Source organism: Cervus canadensis, chromosome 23 (assembly GCF_019320065.1).
Source record: "Cervus canadensis isolate Bull #8, Minnesota chromosome 23, ASM1932006v1, whole genome shotgun sequence".
Classification (NCBI taxonomy): domain Eukaryota; kingdom Metazoa; phylum Chordata; class Mammalia; order Artiodactyla; family Cervidae; genus Cervus; species Cervus canadensis.
Genome location: NC_057408.1, coordinates 36,288,146 through 36,309,301, shown reverse-complemented (window position 1 = coordinate 36,309,301; position 21,156 = coordinate 36,288,146). Strand labels below are relative to the sequence as shown.

Sequence of the window (21,156 nt, the reverse complement as noted above, 5' to 3'; positions counted from 1 at the left end):
CCATACCCACTAGGAGTCACTCCCCATTCCCGACCTCATTCCCAGTCCTTGGCACTACTAATCTACTTTCTGTCTCTATGGATTTGCCTGTTCTGGATGTTTCATGTAATTGGGATCATACAATATGTGACTGACTTCTTCCACTCAGCATAATGTTTTTAAGGGTCATCATACTGTTGAATAATTAGACATACTTATTTTTGTATCCACTTATCAGGTGATGGATATTTAGATTGTTTCCACTTGTGGTTATTATGAATAATGCTACTATGAACACTTGTGTGTAAATTTTTCAAAATTTACTTATTTTTAATTGAAGGATAATTGCTTTACAGTATTGTGTTGCTTTCTACGAAACATCAACATGAACCTGTATGGTTGGATGGCACTGGTGGGCCACAGAGGAGGTATCCACGGAGAAGGGCCACCACGAATTCTACTCAGGCGTCTTGGCTTCATGCCTTTCCCTGTATTTTTAATAACTCATGAAGGATGAGAAGGCATGCAGAGTGGCAGCATGTCTCAGCTGTTCCAGCCTTTATCAACAATCTTACACTCTTCAGTGGCCTTGGATCAATTTCCTCTAGTCTCTTCCACATATTTTATTCTAAGTTTACATACATATGTTATATGCTCCTTTGTATGTATAATGTGTATAAAAACTTTTTAGAAAAGAATCACTTCCCAGCTCCACTGACGTGGTAACAGATTTTTTTTTTTTTTTTAGCGCTAATGATGATTGATTCAGGAATCCAATTTGATGCTGACTCCTAGGAGCTAGGAGAATTGACACTCTATGCTGACATCCTTTCAGAGCGAGCCTTCATGCCGGCCTGTCTATTTCTAGAAGATCTAGGTAGCTTAGAGAGCAATGACGTCAGGATGTGGAGTCATCCAGAGGGAGAGACATCTTTCAGAGGGAATTTACAGCATCGCAGGGACTATGGATGTGACTGCCCCAGTGCAGGGTCTCCCACAAGAAAGCTGCTCCGTGCACCTGCTGTTGGTGGTGCTAACAGCGATGAAGAGAATCTCTGTGTTAAAAAGAGATTTCTAAGACCCAGCCACTTATTTGATTCAACCAATTGCCCAGCTCATTAATTCTTGTATATTTCAGAATAATGGACTTTAAAAACATATCCTTGTTCTTTTTTGCATGATGATAAATTTGTCTCTAACCTTTGTTCATTAGGGATGGAGCCTATAGAGGTGCCTCTTGAGGAGAACAGTGAGCAGGTTCAGATTTGCCAAAGCAAAGTCTGTGCGGACAGGTGAGGCTGTGGCAGGTGAAACTCTCAGGGAAGGGAAGAACGAAACCTCACTTTGTAGACATTCTCTCTGGTGCTTTGAAAGATGCACCTAAGGCCATTTTCATTATATTGAGCACTCATGGTTCCCACTATAAGAAGCCTGAGCTCACGCTATCCAAAAGGCTTTATTAACCAGAAAATGCCAGTCTTCTCAGATGCAGCTACATGAAACCAGGGATAAATAATTGCAGACTCAGATGGTAAAGAATCTGCTTCGTAGTACAAGAGTTGTGAGCTCAATCCCTGGGTCAGGAAGATCCCCTGGAGAAGGGAATGGCAACCCACTCAGTATTCTTCCCTGGAGAATTCCATGGACAAAGGAGCCTGGTGGGCTACAGTCCATTGGGTCTTGAGTTGGATATGACAGAGTGACTAATGCTTTCACTTCCACTTCACTTTCACCCGGAAATGGCTGTATATCTCTCCATGGAAGATTTGCTATAGTACATTTCCAAAATATTCACCCAAAATTCATTACTCTGATTGAAAATGTGCTTTGATGAGTGTTTAAATCTACACAAGAACTGGCAAGAGGGTGCAGAGTGTGCTCACCCCATGGGCCTCCAGCATGGCCAGGGCCCACAATGCCCAATTGGGTAGAGCACCATCCTCACACTATCACCTTCCCACCTTTCCTAAGCATGTACTTCCAGAGGTGCTAACAGCTTGAGTCCAGTTTGGATGTGTGTAGCTTAAGTGTTTGACATATCCCTTCATGGCTTACTTGCTCACAGTGCAGAAGGAAATGCACTCTGATCAGAACTGTGCATATCATCATTTCCTGAACACAACTGGACCCACTGACTGCTTTACTGTGTTCACTAAAAGCCACTGGCATTTTAAAAGTCTTCTACTAGTATATGAATCACTCATGAACTGTGAAGTTAATAATTTTTGTGTTTGGGGGCTTTAATTGGTTGGGGTATTAGATGGGCTAGGAACCATAAGATTGGGACCCACAATCAGAACATTTGTATTCCACATGTTTTCTGGTTGAGATTAGATTTAGGTAAAAGGAGAGGTAGAAAGAGAAATTTCTAAAGCTTTTAATTTGATCTGAAAACTTTGTAAAAGGCACAAACCTCAGGCCTTCCCATGCCTTGGAAATTTCTCTGCAGCTTCCTAAGCACACCTGTCACTATAGGTGTCTATATTGCTGGGGACTTCATTATATTCTATTATATTCTGTTATATTATACTATATAACATTTTGCTATTTCAATTACTTAAAGGAATACTACGTAACGTTCACCATCCATCCTTTTTCTTTTTTGGCAGGGTAAACACATATGATTGTGGAGAAAAAATTTCCAACTGGCTGTCAAAGTTTTTTGGCCGTCCCTATCATTTGATCAAACAAAGTTCAGACTTTCAAAGAAATGCAAAGAAGAAACACGGCAAAGGTATTACACTTTGGATTGCTTCTTAAGGGACAGGAACTTGAACTCACACTTGCAGGCATGAACATCAGTCCACAAAATGGGTTGACAGGGTAATCTGCTCATGAAGTGGGGGTGGTAGGCTTTTGGCAGATAGGTGCCGAGGTCATCCCACAGGTCAGCAGCACCCATGCGTGGTCTTCAGACTGACCCTGAGGAGACTGAGGTGGGCTTGCAGGCTCCGCTCAAGCTCTCTGCCTAAGTCCTGTATGTTTAGAAACATGGGTTAGTTTTTTGTTTTTGTTTTTTAAATAAAAACATCGGTAGCTTGCTAGATCCTAAGAAAATCTGGATTTCTAGTCTTGGTCCTGACACCAAGTGATTGTGAGAGCTTGGCAAATCCTTGAACCTCATGGTGTTGAAATTCTGCAGACCTCAATTACTCAGATTTAAGGGTTTTGACAGTCTTTCCTGCCGTAAGCTGTTGTGAGCATAAAATGAGACTTTAGAGAAGAAAGTACTTTGAGGTCACAGTACCATATGCGAAGAGTGAGCTTTCAAGGTGTCGGTTCCAATGTCGCCTTCTCAGGGGACCCTTGCCTGACTGCCCTCCTGTGAACTAGAGCCCCCTCTTGAACCTCCCAGCTCATTCCCTGTTTTATTTTTCTCTGTGGCTCTTTTTTTTTTTTTTAAATCTTTTGGTCGTGCCACAGTTCATGTGGGATCTTAGTTCCCTGACCAGAGATTGAACTTTTACCCCTTGGACTGGCAGCGTGAAGTCTTAATCACTGGGTCACCAGGGAGGTCCCTCTGTGTCATGTTTCACATCCTGTAAGGCAAACATTTTACTCGGTTTTCCTGTTTGTGTTCTGCCTTCCCTCTGCTAGATCATAAACTCTGTGAGGGAAGGGTTTTTCTCTGCTTTGTTCAGTGCTTTGTCCTCAGTGTTTAGAGCAGACTAGTAGTTGCTCAGTAAATACTAGATGACTAAATCAACAGACTGGATAGTTGCTACATTCCTGATTTGGGCAGGAATGACCTGGCTTAGTCACTGGCTCTCAGGGAGACTGGCTTGTAAGTCTACACCTGGAATGAGTCTTGGAGGGCTTCAGGGAAGAGGTGAGTTTGGAGTTACATTTTAACAGGAGAGTAGGAATATTCCAGGAAGAGAGAGGCAAGAAGACTGCTGAAGACTACTGGCTGGGCTTGGCATTTCATGGGTTCAGGGAAGGGTTTAAGAGGGTGGGATGTGGGTAGGGGGTTGTTGGGGGTAGAGCTGGGGAGATGAGATGAACGTGTTGCTGAGTCAGAAGCACTATCTTGTGGGTGGTAGACTCATTGAAGAATTCTATGCTGGGGAGTTTCATGATGCTGCTTGTATCAGAAAGACAGCCCTGGTGAGGTGTGGAGGCTGCAATGGAGAGAGAGAAGAAGGAAGCAAAGAGGTCAGACAGGCTCTGACTGTCCTGATGGGATATGGAACCTGGGCAGGTGAAGGGGGCAGCAGAGTGAATCTGTTGCCTGCTCGATACAAGATCAGGGAGTGTCAGCTTGTGAACATTACACTTCAAGGATGCCATTTATGGTGGTGTGGCCTCTGATGGTCTGGGTCTAGGTCTTTGAACACTTAAATTTTTTAAACTACACTACCCCTTTACATTGTCAGCTAAATTTTTTAAAAGTAGTTTAAGCAGTTGCAAAGGATGTGATTTCCAGCATATTGCATATATACAGGCTTACCTTGGAAATATTGTGGGTTCAGTTTCAGACCACCACAAAAGCAAGTCACACATTTTTTTGGTTTTCCAGTCCATATAAAAGTTATGTTTATATTCTACCATAATCTATTAAGTATATAATAGCTTTAGGTCTAAAAATCAGTGTACATACCTTAATTAAAAATACTTTAGCCTTCAGCAAGTCATAGTAACATCAAAGATCACATAACTTAGGAACATAGATCATATAGTAACATCACAGATCACTGTAACTAATATAATAATGAGAAAGATTGAAACATTGCGAGAACTACCAAAATGCAACACAGAGACATGAAGTGAGCAAAAGCTGTTGGTGCTGTTGGGAAAACGGTGCAATAAACTTGCTCGATGCAGGGTTGCCACAGACCTTCAATTTATAAAAAGTATAATACCTGCTAGGTACCTGTGAGGTTCGATTAAGGTGGAATTCAATAAAACGAAGTTTGTGCATGCTGTGAGCTAAATTGCTTCAGTTGTGTCCAACTTTTTGCAACCCCATGGACTGTAGGCCGCCAGGCTCCACTGTCCATGGGATTCTCCTGGTGAGAATGGTGGAATGGGTTGCCATGTCATCCTCCAGAGGATCTTCCAGATCCAAGAATTGAACCTGTGTCTCTTTACGTCTGCTGCATTGGCAGGTGGGTTCTTTACCACTAGTGCCGCCTGGGAAACACAAAACAAAGTACACTTGTAGTCATTAAAATGAAAACACGTATTTTGCCCTTTTAAATATAAGCCAGTGGGATCTCATTATCATAATAATTTGATTGTTATGAGTATTCATTAAAAATATGTATATGGACAAACTATTTTTTTTGTTTTTGTTTTTTTTTTTGGCCCCACCTTGAGGCATGCAGGATCTTAGTTCCACAACTAGGGATCTAATCCATACCCCCAGCAGTGGAAGTGTGGATTCTTAGCCAATGGATCAGCACGGAAATCCTGAAAAACTATTTTTAATGTACAGAAATTATCTTTCTTTCCTTTTCCTTCTTCAACTTGGATTGCCATTCCACTTCCTTGATGGAATTTCATCTTAGTGTTATATATTTTAGGTTTGAAAAATCTTTCCTTGGTCACCCTATCATATTTACCTGAAACTAAAATTATATATGAAATGAAATGCATAAAAATTTTTAAAGTTTACGGTGATTGTAGAGTCTCAGTGTTAGGACATTTTTTCCAGTTTGAGTTCTTATCATGATTTGTAGTAATTTAAAAAAAAATCAACACAGTTGATCAAAGCAATAAAAAGTATATTATAAAATTTGAAAAATAGCTATTAAACATAAAGAGAAAAAATAGTGGAAAATAAATCTCTTAATGAGATGACTGACTGCCCATGATTAATTCCCGTGTCCATGAACTGCTATCATCTATGATTGGAATAGCTGGTGCTGGGTGTTGGTTCTTTTCTGAAGAATCTTATTTAAGTCAATAAAGAGTTGGGGATGGGGAGGTGGGAGGGGGGTTCAGGATGGGGAACACATGTAAATCCATGGCTGATTCATGTCAATGTATGGCAAAAAACACAACAATATTGTAAGGTAATTAGCCTCCAACTAATAAAAATAAATGAAAAAAAAAGAGTTGGGGATGATGGAATTTGGTTAGCGCGCTGTCACTCAGACCTTTCTTCTGAGGCACAGGGATCTAACATCAGATGATCTGATGTTAATGATCTGATCATCATTAAGATCAGATGATCTTAATCATCTGTCACTTGACAGCTTAATTAGTTCCTGCAGTTTTGTGGTTAGCAAAGAATTGGAAGTCATCTGACCTACAGGAGAATCATTCACCCACACCTGAGAGACTTTTATTTTCTCGGCACAGACTCCAGGGCTGTGAATGGGGCTTTTGTTTTTCCACCCAGGAGATTTTTAGCCCCAGGGCCAATATGCCACATGAAAGGTGCGGTCTTTCCCAGTGAAGGGTGAGAAGGGCCTTTTGTGGACACCTCACTGCTCTGATGAGCTGTTCTAGCAAATAAGCCATGGAGGTAAAGAACCTGTAAGCGATTCTCTTGGCACTATCCATTCTTTTGTAATCTGGCATCCACAGGCCTGAATCTGAAACAGCTCCCTAGGTTTTGGTCCAGGCAACACTTTCATATCAACATCTTGTATAATGACAGCTATGGTGCACCCAACAAGCGGCTGATCAAAGCTGGGTGACAGGTTGAGGCAGCTCTGCATGGCTTTGATATTTTCTTCCACTCCTTTTTTTAAAAAAAAAATTTCTGTAGTTTCAAAACTTGTCTTATTTCTATATATCTAAGGTCAATATTGGGCTTCCCTAGTGGCTCAGTGGTAAAGAATCCACCTGCCAATGCAGTGGACGCGGGTTTGATCCCTGGTCCAGGAAGGTCCCCTGAAGAATGAGATGGCAACCCACTCCAGTATTCTTTCCTGGAAAATCCCAGGGACAGAGGAGCCTAGCAGGCTATAGTCCTTGGGGTCATGAAGAGTTGGATGCAACTTAGTGACTGAATAACAGCAAAGTCAATATTACAAACTTTGCCAAGGGCAAAACCCAGCTTTTCCTTAACTAGATTCCCTGACTAGATACAGATCGTCCTGGACCCAGGACCCTCATCAAGGTCCTTCTTCTTCCTTGGGGAAGAGCCCCGCTACTTCCCCACAGCTCCATCTCTTCTCGAAATGTTGCCTCCAAGTCTCCTTTGCTAGAACAATTTAACATCAGCATTTTATTATTTTTTTCTAGATTAGTAACAGAATCTTCTAGGAGCTAATTTTCTGTTTGAATTATGCTTAGAACATTTTTATTATTCCCACGGGCACCAATTTTTCCCTTGTAGAAATAATCTGTATTATTTAAAAATGCAAGTCAATAGAAACACAATTCATTTGCATTCCAAGAAAGCAACTCTTCTCTTAAAATTTATTTAATTTAAATTTTTGAATTTGGTATTATTGACATACAACATTATATTAGTTGCAGGTGTATGACACAATTTGATATTTGTATGTATTGCAAAGTGATCATCACAAGTCTAGGTAACATCAGTCACCATACATAGTTACATTTTTTTTTTCTTTTGATGACAACTTTTAAGATTTACTCTCCTAGCAGCTTTCAAATAGGCAATACAGTTTTATTAACTATAGTTGCCACAGTAAACATTACCCTTCCCAAGACTTATATATTTTGTGCTTGGATGTTTGTACCATTTGATCCCCTTCACCCATATCACCCATCCCACCCTGTGCCTTTGGAAACCACCAATCTGCTCTATGAGCTTGTTTTGTTGTGTTTTGTTAGCTTGTTTTTTGGTGGGTTTTTTGTTGTTGTTTGTTTTTTTTAGATTCCGCCTATAAGTGGGATCATACAGAACTTACCTTTCTCTGACTTATTTCATTTAGCATAATGCCCTTAAGGTCTTTCCATGTTATTGCAAATGGCAAGATTTCATTTTTAATGGCTGAATAATATTCCATTGTGCATGTATACCACATTTTCCTCATGTGTTTACCCATCAGTGGATACAAGTTGTTTCCCTGTCCAGCAGCCCTTCTTTTAAATACTCCATCCTTTTTAGATCAGTCTGCTCGTACAACAGCCGCCCTTTCTCTGGTGAATGAGGCACAATATCTGCTCATAAACAGATCCAGTATTTTGGAACTTCAGCAGCAATTAAGCACAAGGTAAGATTCCTTTACTATTTGCTATTTGCCTTGGGAAAGAATCTACCTGCAATGCAGGAGACCCAGATTCGACCCCTGGGTTGGGAAGATCCCCTGGAGAAGGGAATGGCTACCCACACCAGTATTCTTGCCTGGAGAATTCTGTGTACAGAGAAGCCTGGAAAGCTACAGTCCGTAAGTTCACAAAGATTGGACATGACTGAGTGACTAACACTTTCAGAATAGCAGACAGGTGTAACCACTTGCCCCTGGGAGTGAGCCAGTTACCTGCCCAGAGAGAAAAATTCTGAGAATCTTGAGTCCAGACCCTTCATTGAGAACCTAAGGTCCACAGAAGTCACAAAACTTTTTGGGCCAGTTTACCTTAATCTTTTAGAGGGTTCTCTTCCAGTGTTCTTCTTGATGCCTTCAAGATGCTTAGTGGAGAATCCCAACTCTTATTGTCTAATCATTTCATTTCTTGACATTTGCTTTAATTAATGGAATTGTCAGCAATTTGACATAGCTGTTTTGCCCACCCTCCCACTGTTCCCTGGCCCCTAGGAGCCTTGTCCTACTTCCACAGTTATTTTGAGTGAAAATAGCAGTTATGCTTTTCCAGTTATAACTGTAGATATCATTTGTATCATCATACAGAACTAGCACCCTTGCCTGCTCACTCCCACCCAGAGATCTCCCAAAGACTCTGGAAAAGTCTGCTCCAGAAAGGGTCTTGGGTGGTTCAAGCCCCCTCACTGTTCCAAAGAGGAAATTGAAATCCCAAGGTAATCAGACCACTGGGACAAAAAGAGCTATTATGTAAGCTATTATGTCAGAGACAGGCGGCTCATTCGTCTACACCCGTCTGTGCCCTGAGCCAGGCTCCTGTGACTCTCGCATGCCGTGTGGTCCTCGGCACCTGTGTGCACACACACAAACATGTACAAATGTAGCTTAATAAGAACAACAAAGATGGACTTTCCTAGTAGTTCCTGTTTATGTGTGTGCTCAGTCGCTCAGTTGTGTCTGACCCTTTGTGACTCCTATGGACTGTAGCCCACCAGGCTCCTATGTCTGTGGGATTTTTCAGGCAAGAATACTGGAGTGGGTTGCTATTTCCTACTCCAGGGGATCTTCCTGACCTAGGGATCAAACCCGTGTCTCTTGTGTCTCCTGCATTGGCAGGTGGATTCTTTACCACTGCGTCACATGGGCTTCCCAATTCGTGTTTATCATCATCTGCAAAAACAGACAATGGTGTTCCCTTGCTGAGGTCCAGCCTGCCCTGTTTTGGGGGCAGTAACGTGATGCATGGTCCCTGGGTGTTCACTGAGTTTTCCCAGCACTGAGTTACCTTCATTCTTAGGTGCTCAGAGCCCTGGAGGGATCAAGTTTGTGGTTTTTTGGAATTCTTGGTATGGAAGAAGACGTGGCTTGATGCAGCTCTGGTTCCTATCAGCTGGTTTAGTGAAAAGCTGACAAGTGGTGGGGGGTAGGAAGGACAGGTGATCAAAGATAAGAGAAACAGCCTGTGGTTAGTACATGGTGAGCGTCCGTGGTTCTGGTTTCGAATTTGATGGATGCTCTTGTATACATACTGATGCTGATAGCTTTTAGACATAAAACTTTCCCTTTTATAAAGCACAAGGGAGGGTTTATCACCTGGAGGATAAATCCAGAATCAAAGGATATTAGGACTGGAACTTGCTAACCCTCTCCTTTCCCACAGGGACCCTGCGGTTGTCACTGGTCCTGGGAATTACACATAGTGCAAAGCTGGACTTGGTTATTCTGGTCCCTGGCTTCTTCTGGCTGTCCACTGTTTGGAGGGGATTGGGATACAGACACGGACCCATTTCTCTCCCCCAGAGTCTTTCAGTTCTATCTCCAGGCAGACTCCAGTATGCTCAAGGATTTCCCCCGAAACTTAAAAGTTTTATTAATGTACAATGAAGTGCAAAAATCATAAGTACATAGTTCAGTGAATGTTTACAGATGTCTGTATACCCGTGGAGCCACCGCCCAGATCAGGCAGTGAACATTTCTAGTGCACCAGACCCCTTCCTCATGCCCCTCTCAGTCAGCCCCATGGAACATCACCAGTATGGCTTCTTTCACTCTAGAACATGGGTCCCCAACCTCCGGGGTCTAATGCCTGATGATCTGAGGTGGAGCTGATGTAATAATAATAAAGTGCACGATAAATGTAATGCATTTGAATCACCCTGAAGCCATGCCCCCACCAACCCTCATCCAGGAAAAATTGTCTTCCATGCAACCAGTTCCTGGTACCAAAAAGGTTGAACTCAACTTAATGGGCTTATATTGTATGCTTGTCTGCTGAAGTTTTCAGATGCTTTTTCAGTGCTTTTTTACCTTAGGGATGGGATGCATGGAGGTACAGGGAACGTTTTCATGGTACCTGTGGAGAAGGGAAAGGCTACCCACTCCAGTATTCTGGCCTGGAGAATTCCATGGACTGTATAGTCCATCGGGTCACAAAGAGTCAGACACGACTGAGCGAACTTCATTCATTCATTCATGGTAGTAAACAAAAATTTTAAACAAGAAAATTACATAAATAACATACACCTAGTTAAAACTGCTGGAGAAGGCAATGGCACCCCACTCTATTACCCTTGCCTGGAAAATCCCATGGATGGAGGAGCCTGGTAGGCTGCGGTCCATGAGGTCGCTAAGAGTCGGACACAACTGAGCGACTTCACTTTCACTTTTCACTTCATGCATTGGAGAAGGAAATGGCAACCCACTCCAGTGTCCTTGCCTGGAGAATCCCAGGGACGGGGGAACCTGGTGGGCTGCCGTCTATGGGGCTACACAGAGTCGGACACGACTGAAGCGACTTAGCAGCAGCAGCAGCAGTTAAAACTGCAAACAGGATGGAAGTTAGGAAATAAAGTTTTTTAATTGAGGTGCAGTTGACAGGCAACATTATATTAGTTTCAGGTGTGCCACACGATCCCATATTTGTATATACTGAGAAATGGTCACAATAATTCTAGTTAACATCTGTCACCACACATTGCTGCAAAAATTTTTTCTTGTGATGAGTACTTTTAAGTTTTATTCTCTTAGCACCTTTTAAATATGCAATAAGTGTTTTTTTAGACAATGCAGTTATTATTAACTATAGTTGCCATACTGTACATTACACCCCCATGACTTGCTTATAACTGGAAGTTTGTACCTTTTGACCCCCTTCACCCATTCTGCCCACCCCTCACCTCTGGTAACCACCAATCTGTTCTCCATAGAAAATACATATTAAAACCTCCCATGTATATACTCTATATAGCTTTATGATGGTCTAATATCCAAAAATATCCAAAAAGAGTGTGAGCTCTTGGTACTTTTTAGGTCCTTGGTAGTTAAGCCTGTTGACATTCTTTAAATGCCTTGTCCTGGCTCACCTTGTAGAATTGGTATTTTCTCACAAGTTTATCCACTTGACCCCTGTTCACTGGGTTACCAAAGTTCTTCATCTTGTCAGGAAGGATCGACTCATCCATCACGCTGCCTCTTGTGAGCATCTTCATTGGAGGTGGGACCACATTCCAGGGGAGATCCTGGAGGTCCGACAACAGAGGTGTGTCTTTTAGCCTTGCACTCATGATAAAAGCTTGTTCTGATCATCTAAGCCTCAGGCCACAGTACCGTTGATGAACTCAGGCATCGAAATGGCAGAAATGTTGACTTACTACATTAGTGCAATTATCCATGCCTCCCCACCTTTTCTCTTTCTGGTGTGTCTTAAATAGCTGTGAGAATGGCAAAGAAGAATTATTCCCAATGAACAATCTCATCTCACGATTCCGTGCCAATATTATTACCAATGGAACAAGGGCTTTTGAAGAAGAGAAATGGGATGAAATTTCAGTTGGTTCCTTGCGTTTCCAGGTAAGTTCTGAGAAGTCCTGTTATCTTTCCTTAAGGGTTGTCAGTGGGTATTGACCTCAACCCTTGGCTGGGATAGTAGCTGGTAGAAGGGAATCCCACCCTTGGGGTTGACTCTTCCCTACAAAATCTCAGTGGGAGGGTATGTGACATCTGCATCCTGGGTCACCCCTTGGAATGATCTATCCATCCTTCCTTCAAGGGGGTGGGTGGCAGTTTCACATGAAGAAGAGAGAATGTACAGGTGATGGAGGTACAGACCTCATCGCTGTATCTAGACTAGCTATTTCTTGGAATGCTTGTGTCTGTGAGAACTTCCTCCTCTTGAAACTTGCTGTTTGGAGCTCCTGGAGGACATCCCAGATACTTTATGGTCCTTCAGTGCCCGGGGCGGCTATACTTCTCACGATCTTGCTTCTGGCCTCACTGGAAGCTGGGGAGGAGCTTGCAGTCAAAGGATGAGGCACCAAGTTGCCCTACCTCCCCAGGCTTTGGGGTCCCCAAACCCGAAGTCTTCAGCTGACATCTACATTCCTCACGAGAGTGGATAAGGCCCCCGAGACCTAAGCCCCGTGGCCTCTCCCATCTCCCCAGGGTCAGCACCCCTCCTCCTCTGCCTGTCGTGCGGACCTTCTCTCCATCCCCTCAACAAGCCAAGATTCCTGCCTCAGGACCTTTGCCCTTGCTGTCCCCTCTGCCTGGCGCACTTCTCCTGCAGCTCCTTCAGGTCTAGCTGAGATGTTACCTCCTTGGGAAGACTATTCCTGACCCACCCGGGGTCACGCTCCACACAGTGTATGCTTATTTTCTCAGAGTGTAGGAGAGTGGGACCAAGTCTGTTTATTCCCCACTGTCCGTCTAGGGCCTGGAACAGTCCTGACCAGAGTCAGTGCACCATGGTTGCTGACAAAATGAATGGCCCGGACAGCTAAGGATGAGCTGGGGACGGAAGGACGGGTCCTCTGCACAGAACATCACTCTAACTTCCAGGAAGGCAGTACACAGTGATTTAACCTCTAAGGGAAGATTTCAGAGTTCTGCAGGTGCTGGGTATGCTGTGCGTGCTCAGTCACTTCAGTCGTGTCTGACTCTTTGCAACCCCATCGACTGTAGCCCGCCAGGGTCCTCTGTCCATGGGATTCTCCAGGCAAGAATACTGGAGTGGGTTACCATGCCCTCCTCCAAGGGATCTTCCCCAGCCAGGGATGGAACCCACGTCTCTTATGTCACCTGCATTGGCAGGTGAGTGCTTTACCGCTGGTGCCGTCTGGGAAGCCCTGCAGGTGGGGGTAGCGATAAACTGCAGGGCACACACACATAGACACGCACACGAATGCCCCAAAGAGCTTTTCTATCCATTTGCCTCTCCAAACTTCCTCTTATGCTGGAAGCTGCTCCCCCTTGAAAAAGCGATCTCTTTTCTCTCCCGCAGACCTCTCTCTGCACCAGCCTTCCTGCCCTTCCCCTCATCTGTCCATCCTGACTTCCTCTTCTTCATTTTCTATTGCTGTGTCCTGGCCATGTAAAAGCGTCTGCTCTGACTTATCCTGCCTGGTCCAGAGTAAACACTAAATGTATGTTAGATGGAGAGAGAGGGAGAAAGAAAGGAAGAAAAGAAGGAAAAGGAAAGAGAAAGAACTACAACTAGACTAGGATCACTCTCAGAAACTTACTTTGTAACACGTAAGTTGTAAGATACTGGGGACATGAGTACAAGAAAGACTTTAAAAAAACCTCTCTCAGATGCTTTGCTTTCTTTAGGTCATGATACTTAATAAACATTAATTAATGAAAGTCAAAATATACATGCCCTTTGACCCAATAAATTTACTTGTAGAAGTATATCCTGTAAAAAGTACTCTTACAAATAGGTGAAGATATATTAAAAATTACTTATTGCAATACTTTATAAATATAAAAATTGGAGAATACCCTAAATATCCATAAGAGGGAGGTTGATTAAATAAATTGGGCTATATCCATACAATGTTGTCCTATGCAGGCATTAAAAATTATAAGCTATAGTTAATATTGTGTCTTTCAAAAAGTAAATGCTAAATGAGGAACCTGGGATTAATGGATACACGATGACATATATAAAATAGGTAAACAACCAGGACCTATTGGATAGCACAGGGAACTATACTCAGAATCTTATAAACTGCAATGGGTTATTTTTTTTTCAGATGACTTTGCTGTATACCCAAAACATCATAAATCAACTATACTTCAGTGATAACAAAATTTTTAAGTAAATGCTTAAGAGATGTTTATTGGTGGTAATACTCAGTGCTGAAGTAGTTACAATGCAAAAAAAATCCAGCACATCTCTTTTGGAAAGCAGTTTCTCACTGGGTATTATCAAGTCATAAGAGCTTTATACGTATTGACTTTATAACCTCATTTTGAGAGATTTAGCCTAAAAGATTCAAACATGAGAGAGTTATGTGAATTAAGACCTTTATGGCAAGATTATTGATCAAGCAAAGCATGAGAAGCCATGCACTTGGCTTCAAAGGAGAAGAGCTGAGTGTATCCACGCACAGGCATGCCAGGCCTTGGTGCAAACTGCAGTGTGTTTCACAGGGGCACCTGTGGTTGCGTGAGCTATTTGCCCAAGTCTCAAGTGATCTGTGGCCATCACAGCAGCACAGGGAGTGTGGCTGGCCATCTCCTCCCAGAAAGTCCTGCCATCAGTGCTCGTCTTCCCTGGAGGAACCCCCACATCCCCTGATAACCACCTGAGAGCCACAACCACCCTTTTCTTTTTCTACAAAACCCTGCTGCAGTGGTCTGTCAGCTGGCAAACATATGTGGGTGATTCCCTAGTGGGCATTGGGAAGAGGTGGCACTCTTGGCTCCTTGCAGTTGGAGTGTTTCTCTGAGAGTCTGAAATTGGCTGTTTACAACCATTCCTCTTGGACCCAGATTCCTCCCTGCAGAGTGGGACAGTCGGGTCAGTTTCATGACAATGCTGTCTTTTCCCTTCCTACCGCCCAGGTTTTGGGACCTTGTAACAGATGTCAGATGATTTGCATCGATCAGCAAACTGGACAACGAAACCAAGATGTTTTCCAAAAGCTTTCTGAGAGGCGAGAGAGAAAGGTAAGCATGATTGCTAAATATGACACCCCATCTTAAGATCCTGATGCATTGTCTACACTGGAATTAATCCTTAATAATGCTGTGATTTTTAGAAGTGGGAGAACATTCTAAGGCTGATGGGCTACCATCAAGGTTCAGACTTTGTGACACTATCTTATTTTTCCTTTCCATTCATTTCCTCACTTTAAAAAAAATTGTTTATTTTTAATTGGAGGATAATTGCTTTATAACGTTGTGTTGGTCTTTGCCATACAACAGCATGAATCAGCCTGTAAATAGACATATGTTCCCTCTCTCTCGAATCTCCCTTCTACCTCCTACCCCACCCCACCCATCTAGGTCTCACTTTTTTTTTATTACATATATTTTTGATGCTTTCAAATCTTTTTGAAGAGATAAGGAGTATAGATAAGAAATAGTTACAAAAAAGAAAAGGGCAAAAAAGGGACTTCCCTGGTGGTCCTGGTTCAGACTCTGCACTTCCACTGCAGAGGGCATCGGTTAGATTCCTGGTCATGGTACTAAGATCTGCATGCCATATGGTGTGGCCAAGAGCGGGGAAGAAATAGTAAGTAAAGTAATTCTGTCATCTTGTTTTCTTTGTCACAGAAATCTCACGAAGAAAAAAAAATGCCTTAGAGTGAACAGGATAGCTGCCCAGAAAGATTCAATAAATTTCACTGTAATAAGTTTGTAAGTCATATTCTTGAGGCTAAAATGACTGTTATTATGGAGTTTAGATGATAAAAGCTGACTTTCTAACAGATGATTCATTAGGAAGACTCATTCTGGGCTCGCTCTTTCTGTCAGGACTTTCTCTTTGCAAAGTATTCCAGAAAGCCAAGTAAGCAGTCAGGCTGCATGGAACAATTCTTGAAAATTAATAGAAATAAGGCAAGTGTTTCATCTCTTTCCAGTAACAGCCTGGCAAGTTAACTGATGGTAAAATGTCTGCATTGTTTCTTGTGTTTCTCCAAAGCCAGAGTTTTTGTTTCACAGCCACTGATCGACAGTACTTTCCTTGCAGATGTGCACAGGTGTGGTCTGCAGAGCGGTTGCACTTGAGTGTTACACTAGTGTCTCTCTCTGCACAGGTGCAGCCAGCCTTGTCAGCTGGGGGCATGGGGACCTTGAGTCTGCCCCACACAGGTTGTCAGGAGAGGGGACGGGTGGGCACGAATGCTGCTAGACATGGAAGTGGTATTTCTCAGCGTCACTATAATTCTTGTGTGCAAGTCTTTTATTTTCTCAAATTTTGGAATAAATTTAGATTTATAGAAAAACTGCAAAGAAAGTACAGAGAACTCCTATGTATTCCTCACCTACATGTACACAAATACTAAGGAATTGATTTGGTTCCGGTCCCTAGCCTGGGGCCTGGACCACGGTGCTGGCCAACTGCTATAATCCCAGGAATGAAGAGACCTGGGAGCATGTCTCATATTCCAAAGGGTTGCTCCTGGCTCACTCGCACTGATGGCAAACCTGGAGTAAACTCACACGACTTTTCATTTTGGACCTTCCATCTTTATTCCGGAGAATTTGGAGAACTCAGTGCATATCACACAGTCTTATAGAAAATGCAGAGTTTTGCCCATATTTTCACAAAATGGCTTTTGCATCAGGGAACAGAGCAGAAATCAGCCTGACAGTGGGTCAGAAGCCCAGAGCAGGACAAAGCCCTCCTGTGGGAAACTCAGGGGATACAGGCAGGAAGAAAGAATAGAAGGTCCAGCAATAAAAAGGTGTGGAAGACTATTAGGAAAAAACTCTTCAGAATGAGAATCTGTGGTGTCATGTTTTTTTTTTTTAATTTTTAATTTATTCTTATCTTTGGCTAGGCTGGGTCTTTGTTGCTGCACGTGGGGGCTACTCTGTCGTGCGGCACACAGGCTTCTTGCAGTGCCTTCCCTTGTTGCAGAGTACCGGCTCAGTAGTTGTGGCACATGGGCTTAGTTGCCCGGCAGTACATGGAAGCCTCCTGGGCCGGGGATGGAGCCCGTGTCCCCTGCGTTGGCAGGTGGATTCTTTACCCCTGGACCACCAGGGAAGACCAGGGTTCTCCCTGTTTCTCACTGCTTGTACTACATGACGGACAGGACATATCAAGTCCCAGGACCTGTCTTTAAAGACCCGACTTAATTTTAGTGGAACGTTATTATTTGCAAAATTATTTTAACTGTTAAAATAACCTGTCTTCCTGTTGCTGCTGTTTTGTTCACAGGTGAAATTTGGAGTGTACCTGATGCATACGTCTTTGGATTTATCTTCTCCATGTTACCTCTCCGTAGGATCTCAGGTGCTCCCTCTGCTGAAAGAAAACATAGAACACCATGATATACCTGCTACTGAGAAATTTCAGGATGCTATCTCCTAAATTTTTTTCAGTATATTAAAATTTCTCTTTTACCCTCTTCATTCTTTTTTCTTCCAGTTTTATGGAGATATAATTGACATACAGCACTATGTAAGCTTAAGATGTACAGCACAATTACATATATCATGAAATGATTACCACGTAAGTTCAGTGCGCATGTGTTTAGTCATATCTGATTCTTTGTGACCCCATGAACCATAGCCTGCCAGGCTCCTCTGTCCGTGGATTCTCCAGGCAAGAATACTGGAGTGGGTTGCCATTTCCTTCTCCAGGGGATCTTCCCAACCTAGAGATTTGAACCTGGGTCTGTTGCACATTGGCAGGCCGATTCTTTACCACTGCGCCACCTAGGAAGCCCCAAGTTCAGTGAACCATCTTATATAGATATATTGGGCTGGCCAAAAGTTTTGTTCATTTTTTCCACAAGATGGTGCTAGTAGAGCTTAGTTGTTTAGCTTCTTTTGAAACAATTTTATTAGATTAAAATATTGTGACTGCTGTCATATCAGCATGCATTTAAAAAAACATCAAAATTAGTGAATTTTTGTATTGCTATTTTAATATTGAAGATGAAGAAAAGCAACATTCTTGGCATAATATGCTTTATTATTTCAAGAAAGGTAAAAACACAACTGAAATACAGAAAAAGATGTGTGCAGTGTGTGGGGAATGTGCTGTGACTGATGGAATGTGTGAAAAGTGGTTTGCAAAGTTTTGAGCTGGAGATTTCTCACTGGACAATATGCCACAGTTGGGTAGACCTGTTGACGTTGATGGTGATCAAATTGAGAAATTAATTGAGAACAAGCACTGTTACACCACATGGTAGATAGCTGACATACTCAAAATACCCAAACCAAGTGTTGAAAATCATTTGCACCACTCGTTATGTTAATTGCTTTGATGTTTCAATTTCACATAAGTTAGGCGAAACAAACCTTCTTGATGGTATTTCCACATGCAATTCTCTACTGAAATGTAAAGAAAAATGTTCTGTTTTGAAAACAAATTGTGACAGGCCATGAAAAGTAGATACTATACAATAATGTGGAACAGAAGAGATCATGGGACAAGTGAAATGAACCACCACCAACCACACCAAAGTCCGGTCTTCTTCCAAAGAAGGTGATGTTGTGTATATGGTGGGGTTGGGAGTTTTCTGTCATGAGCTCCTTCTGGAAAACCAAACAATTGATTCCAACAAGGACTGCTCCTAATTAGACCAACTGAAAGCAGAACTCAAAAAATAGCATCTGGAATTAGTCAACAGAAAATGCATAATCTTCCATCAGGATAATGCAAGACCTCATGCTTCTTTGATGACCAGGCAAAAGCTGTTACAGCTAGGCTGGGAAGTTCTGATTCATGTACTGTGTTCACCAGACATTGCCCCTTCGGATTTCCATTTATTCTCTTAATGGAAAAAATTTCCATTCCCTGGAAGACTGTAAAAGGCACCTGGAACAGTTCTTTGCTCAATAAGATAGAAAGTTTTGGGAAGATGGAATTATGAAGTTGCCTGAAAAATGGCCCAAGGTAGTGGAACAAAATGGTGAATGTGTTGTTCAATAAAGTTAGTGGTAAAAATGAAAAATGTGTCTTTTATTTTTACTTAAAAAACTGAAGGAACTTTTTCAGCTAACCCAATAAAATTAAAGAAATGGAAACCAATACAATTTTTCCTTGTGATGAGCACTCTTAGGATTTGCTGTTTTAACAACTTTCCTATATAATATAAAACAGTGTTAATTATATTAATCAAGTTGTACCTTACACCCCTGGGACTTACTTATCTTATAAGTGGAAATTTGTATCTTTTGACTGCTTTTATCCAATTTTCCCACCCACGTCCCACCTCTGGTAACCACAAATTTGATCTCTTTTTCTATGAGTTTATTTTGAAGTGTAATTGACCTGCAACATTATGTTAGTCCCTGGTACACAGCATAGTGATTCAGTATTTCTATTCTTTTCAAAATGATCATCAGGATAAGTCTAGTTACGATATGTCACCATAGAAAGATGTTACATAATTGACTATATTTCCCACACTGTTTCATACCTCTGACATTTATTTTGCAACTAAAAATTTGTGCTTTTTAATTTCCTTCACCAGTTTTCTTTCTCTTGCTCCCCTCCCCTCTGGCAACTACCTGTTCTTTTCTTTGTATCCATGACTTTGTTTAGTTATGTGTACTTATTTGTTTTGCTTTTCAGATTCCACATATAAGTGAATCCATACAGTATTTGTTTATCTCTGTCCAATTTACTTCACAATTAGCATAATATCCTAGGTGCATCCATGTTGTCACAAATGGCAAGATTTCGTTCTTTTTTTTTTTTAATTTATTGGAGTACAGTTGAATTACCATGTGGTGTTAGTTTCAGGGGTACCGCAAAGTGAGTCAGTTATACACATGTGTACGTCCACTTTAAGATTCTTTTCCCATGCAGGCCTTTACAGAGCATTGAGTAGAGTTGCCTGTGCTTTATACAATGGGCTCCTATCAGTCATCTATAGTAGTCTGTATGTGTCCGTCCCAGTCTCCCAGTTTATCCTCCCCGCCTTATCCCCTGGAAACCATGAGTTTGTTTTCTACGTCCATGACTCTCCTTCTGTTTTGTAAATAACTTCATTTGTATGCATTTTTTAGATTCCATGTGTAAGCGATATTATATGATACTCGTCTGTGTCTGACTGACTTCACTCAGTGTGACCATCTCCAGGTCCATCCATGTTGCTGCAAATGGCATTACGTTGTTCTTTTTTATGTCTGAGTAATATTCTAATGCATATATGCACCTCTTTTTCTGTTTATCTACTGATGGGTGCTTAGGTTACTTCCATATCTTGGCTGTTGTAAATAATGCTACAATGAACACAGAGATGCATATATCTTTTTGAATTAGTGATTTAATTTTCTGTGGATATAAACTCAAGATTAGAATTGCTGGATCATCTATTTTTAATTTTTTGAGGAACGTCTATATTGTTTTTCATAGTGGTTGCACCAGTTGACCTTCCCACTGTTACATGAACTGGAAGTTGCTCAGTTGTGTCTGACTCTTTGTGACCCCATGGACTATACAGTCCATGGAATTCTCCAGGCCAGAATACTGGAGTGGGTAGCTGTTCCCTTCTCCAGGGGATCTTCCCAACCCAGGGACTGAACCCAGGTCTCCCGTATTGCAGGTGGCTTCTTTACCAGCTGAGCCACAATACCATCCCACTAATAGTACACAAATGCCTTTTCTCTGTACACCCATTAGCACTTGTAATTTGTCGCCTTTTTGATAATAGTTATTCTGACAGATGATTCTGACATCTCATTGCAGTTTTGATTTCCATTTCCCTGATGATTAATGATGTTGAACTTCTTTTCTTTCTTTTTTTTGGGGGGGGGGCAGACATTTGTTTCTCAATTCTGGAAGTTGGGAGTCCAAGATCAAGGTGTCGGCAGATTCAGTGTCTGGTTGGGCCCCTTGTCCTTGTTCACAGCCAGCGTTTCTTCCTGTGTCCTCACTTAGTAGAAGGGGTGAGGGAGCTCTCTGAGATCTTCTTTGTAAGGGCACTAATCCCACTGAAGGGGACTGAGCATCTTTTCATGTGCCTATTGGCCATTTATGTCTTCTTTGGAAAAATGTCTATTCGGGTCCTCTGCC

The 21,156-nt window shown here is 42.1% G+C and overlaps 1 protein-coding gene across 1 annotated transcript in view; it reads left to right on the top strand.

Moving 5' to 3' along the window:
• MOCOS (molybdenum cofactor sulfurase) overlaps window positions 1–17,532 on the top strand; it is a 52,477-nt gene extending 34,945 nt beyond the window's left edge. The window contains exons 10-15 of the mRNA XM_043444355.1: window positions 1,193–1,271; window positions 2,589–2,713; window positions 8,012–8,117; window positions 11,876–12,014; window positions 15,012–15,116; window positions 17,341–17,532. Coding sequence (XP_043300290.1) covers window positions 1,193–1,271; window positions 2,589–2,713; window positions 8,012–8,117; window positions 11,876–12,014; window positions 15,012–15,116; window positions 17,341–17,493 — 707 coding nt within the window. The 3' untranslated portion in view covers window positions 17,494–17,532. The remainder of the gene's footprint in view (window positions 1–1,192; window positions 1,272–2,588; window positions 2,714–8,011; window positions 8,118–11,875; window positions 12,015–15,011; window positions 15,117–17,340) is intronic.
• The last annotated feature ends 3,624 nt before the right edge of the window (window positions 17,533–21,156 follow it).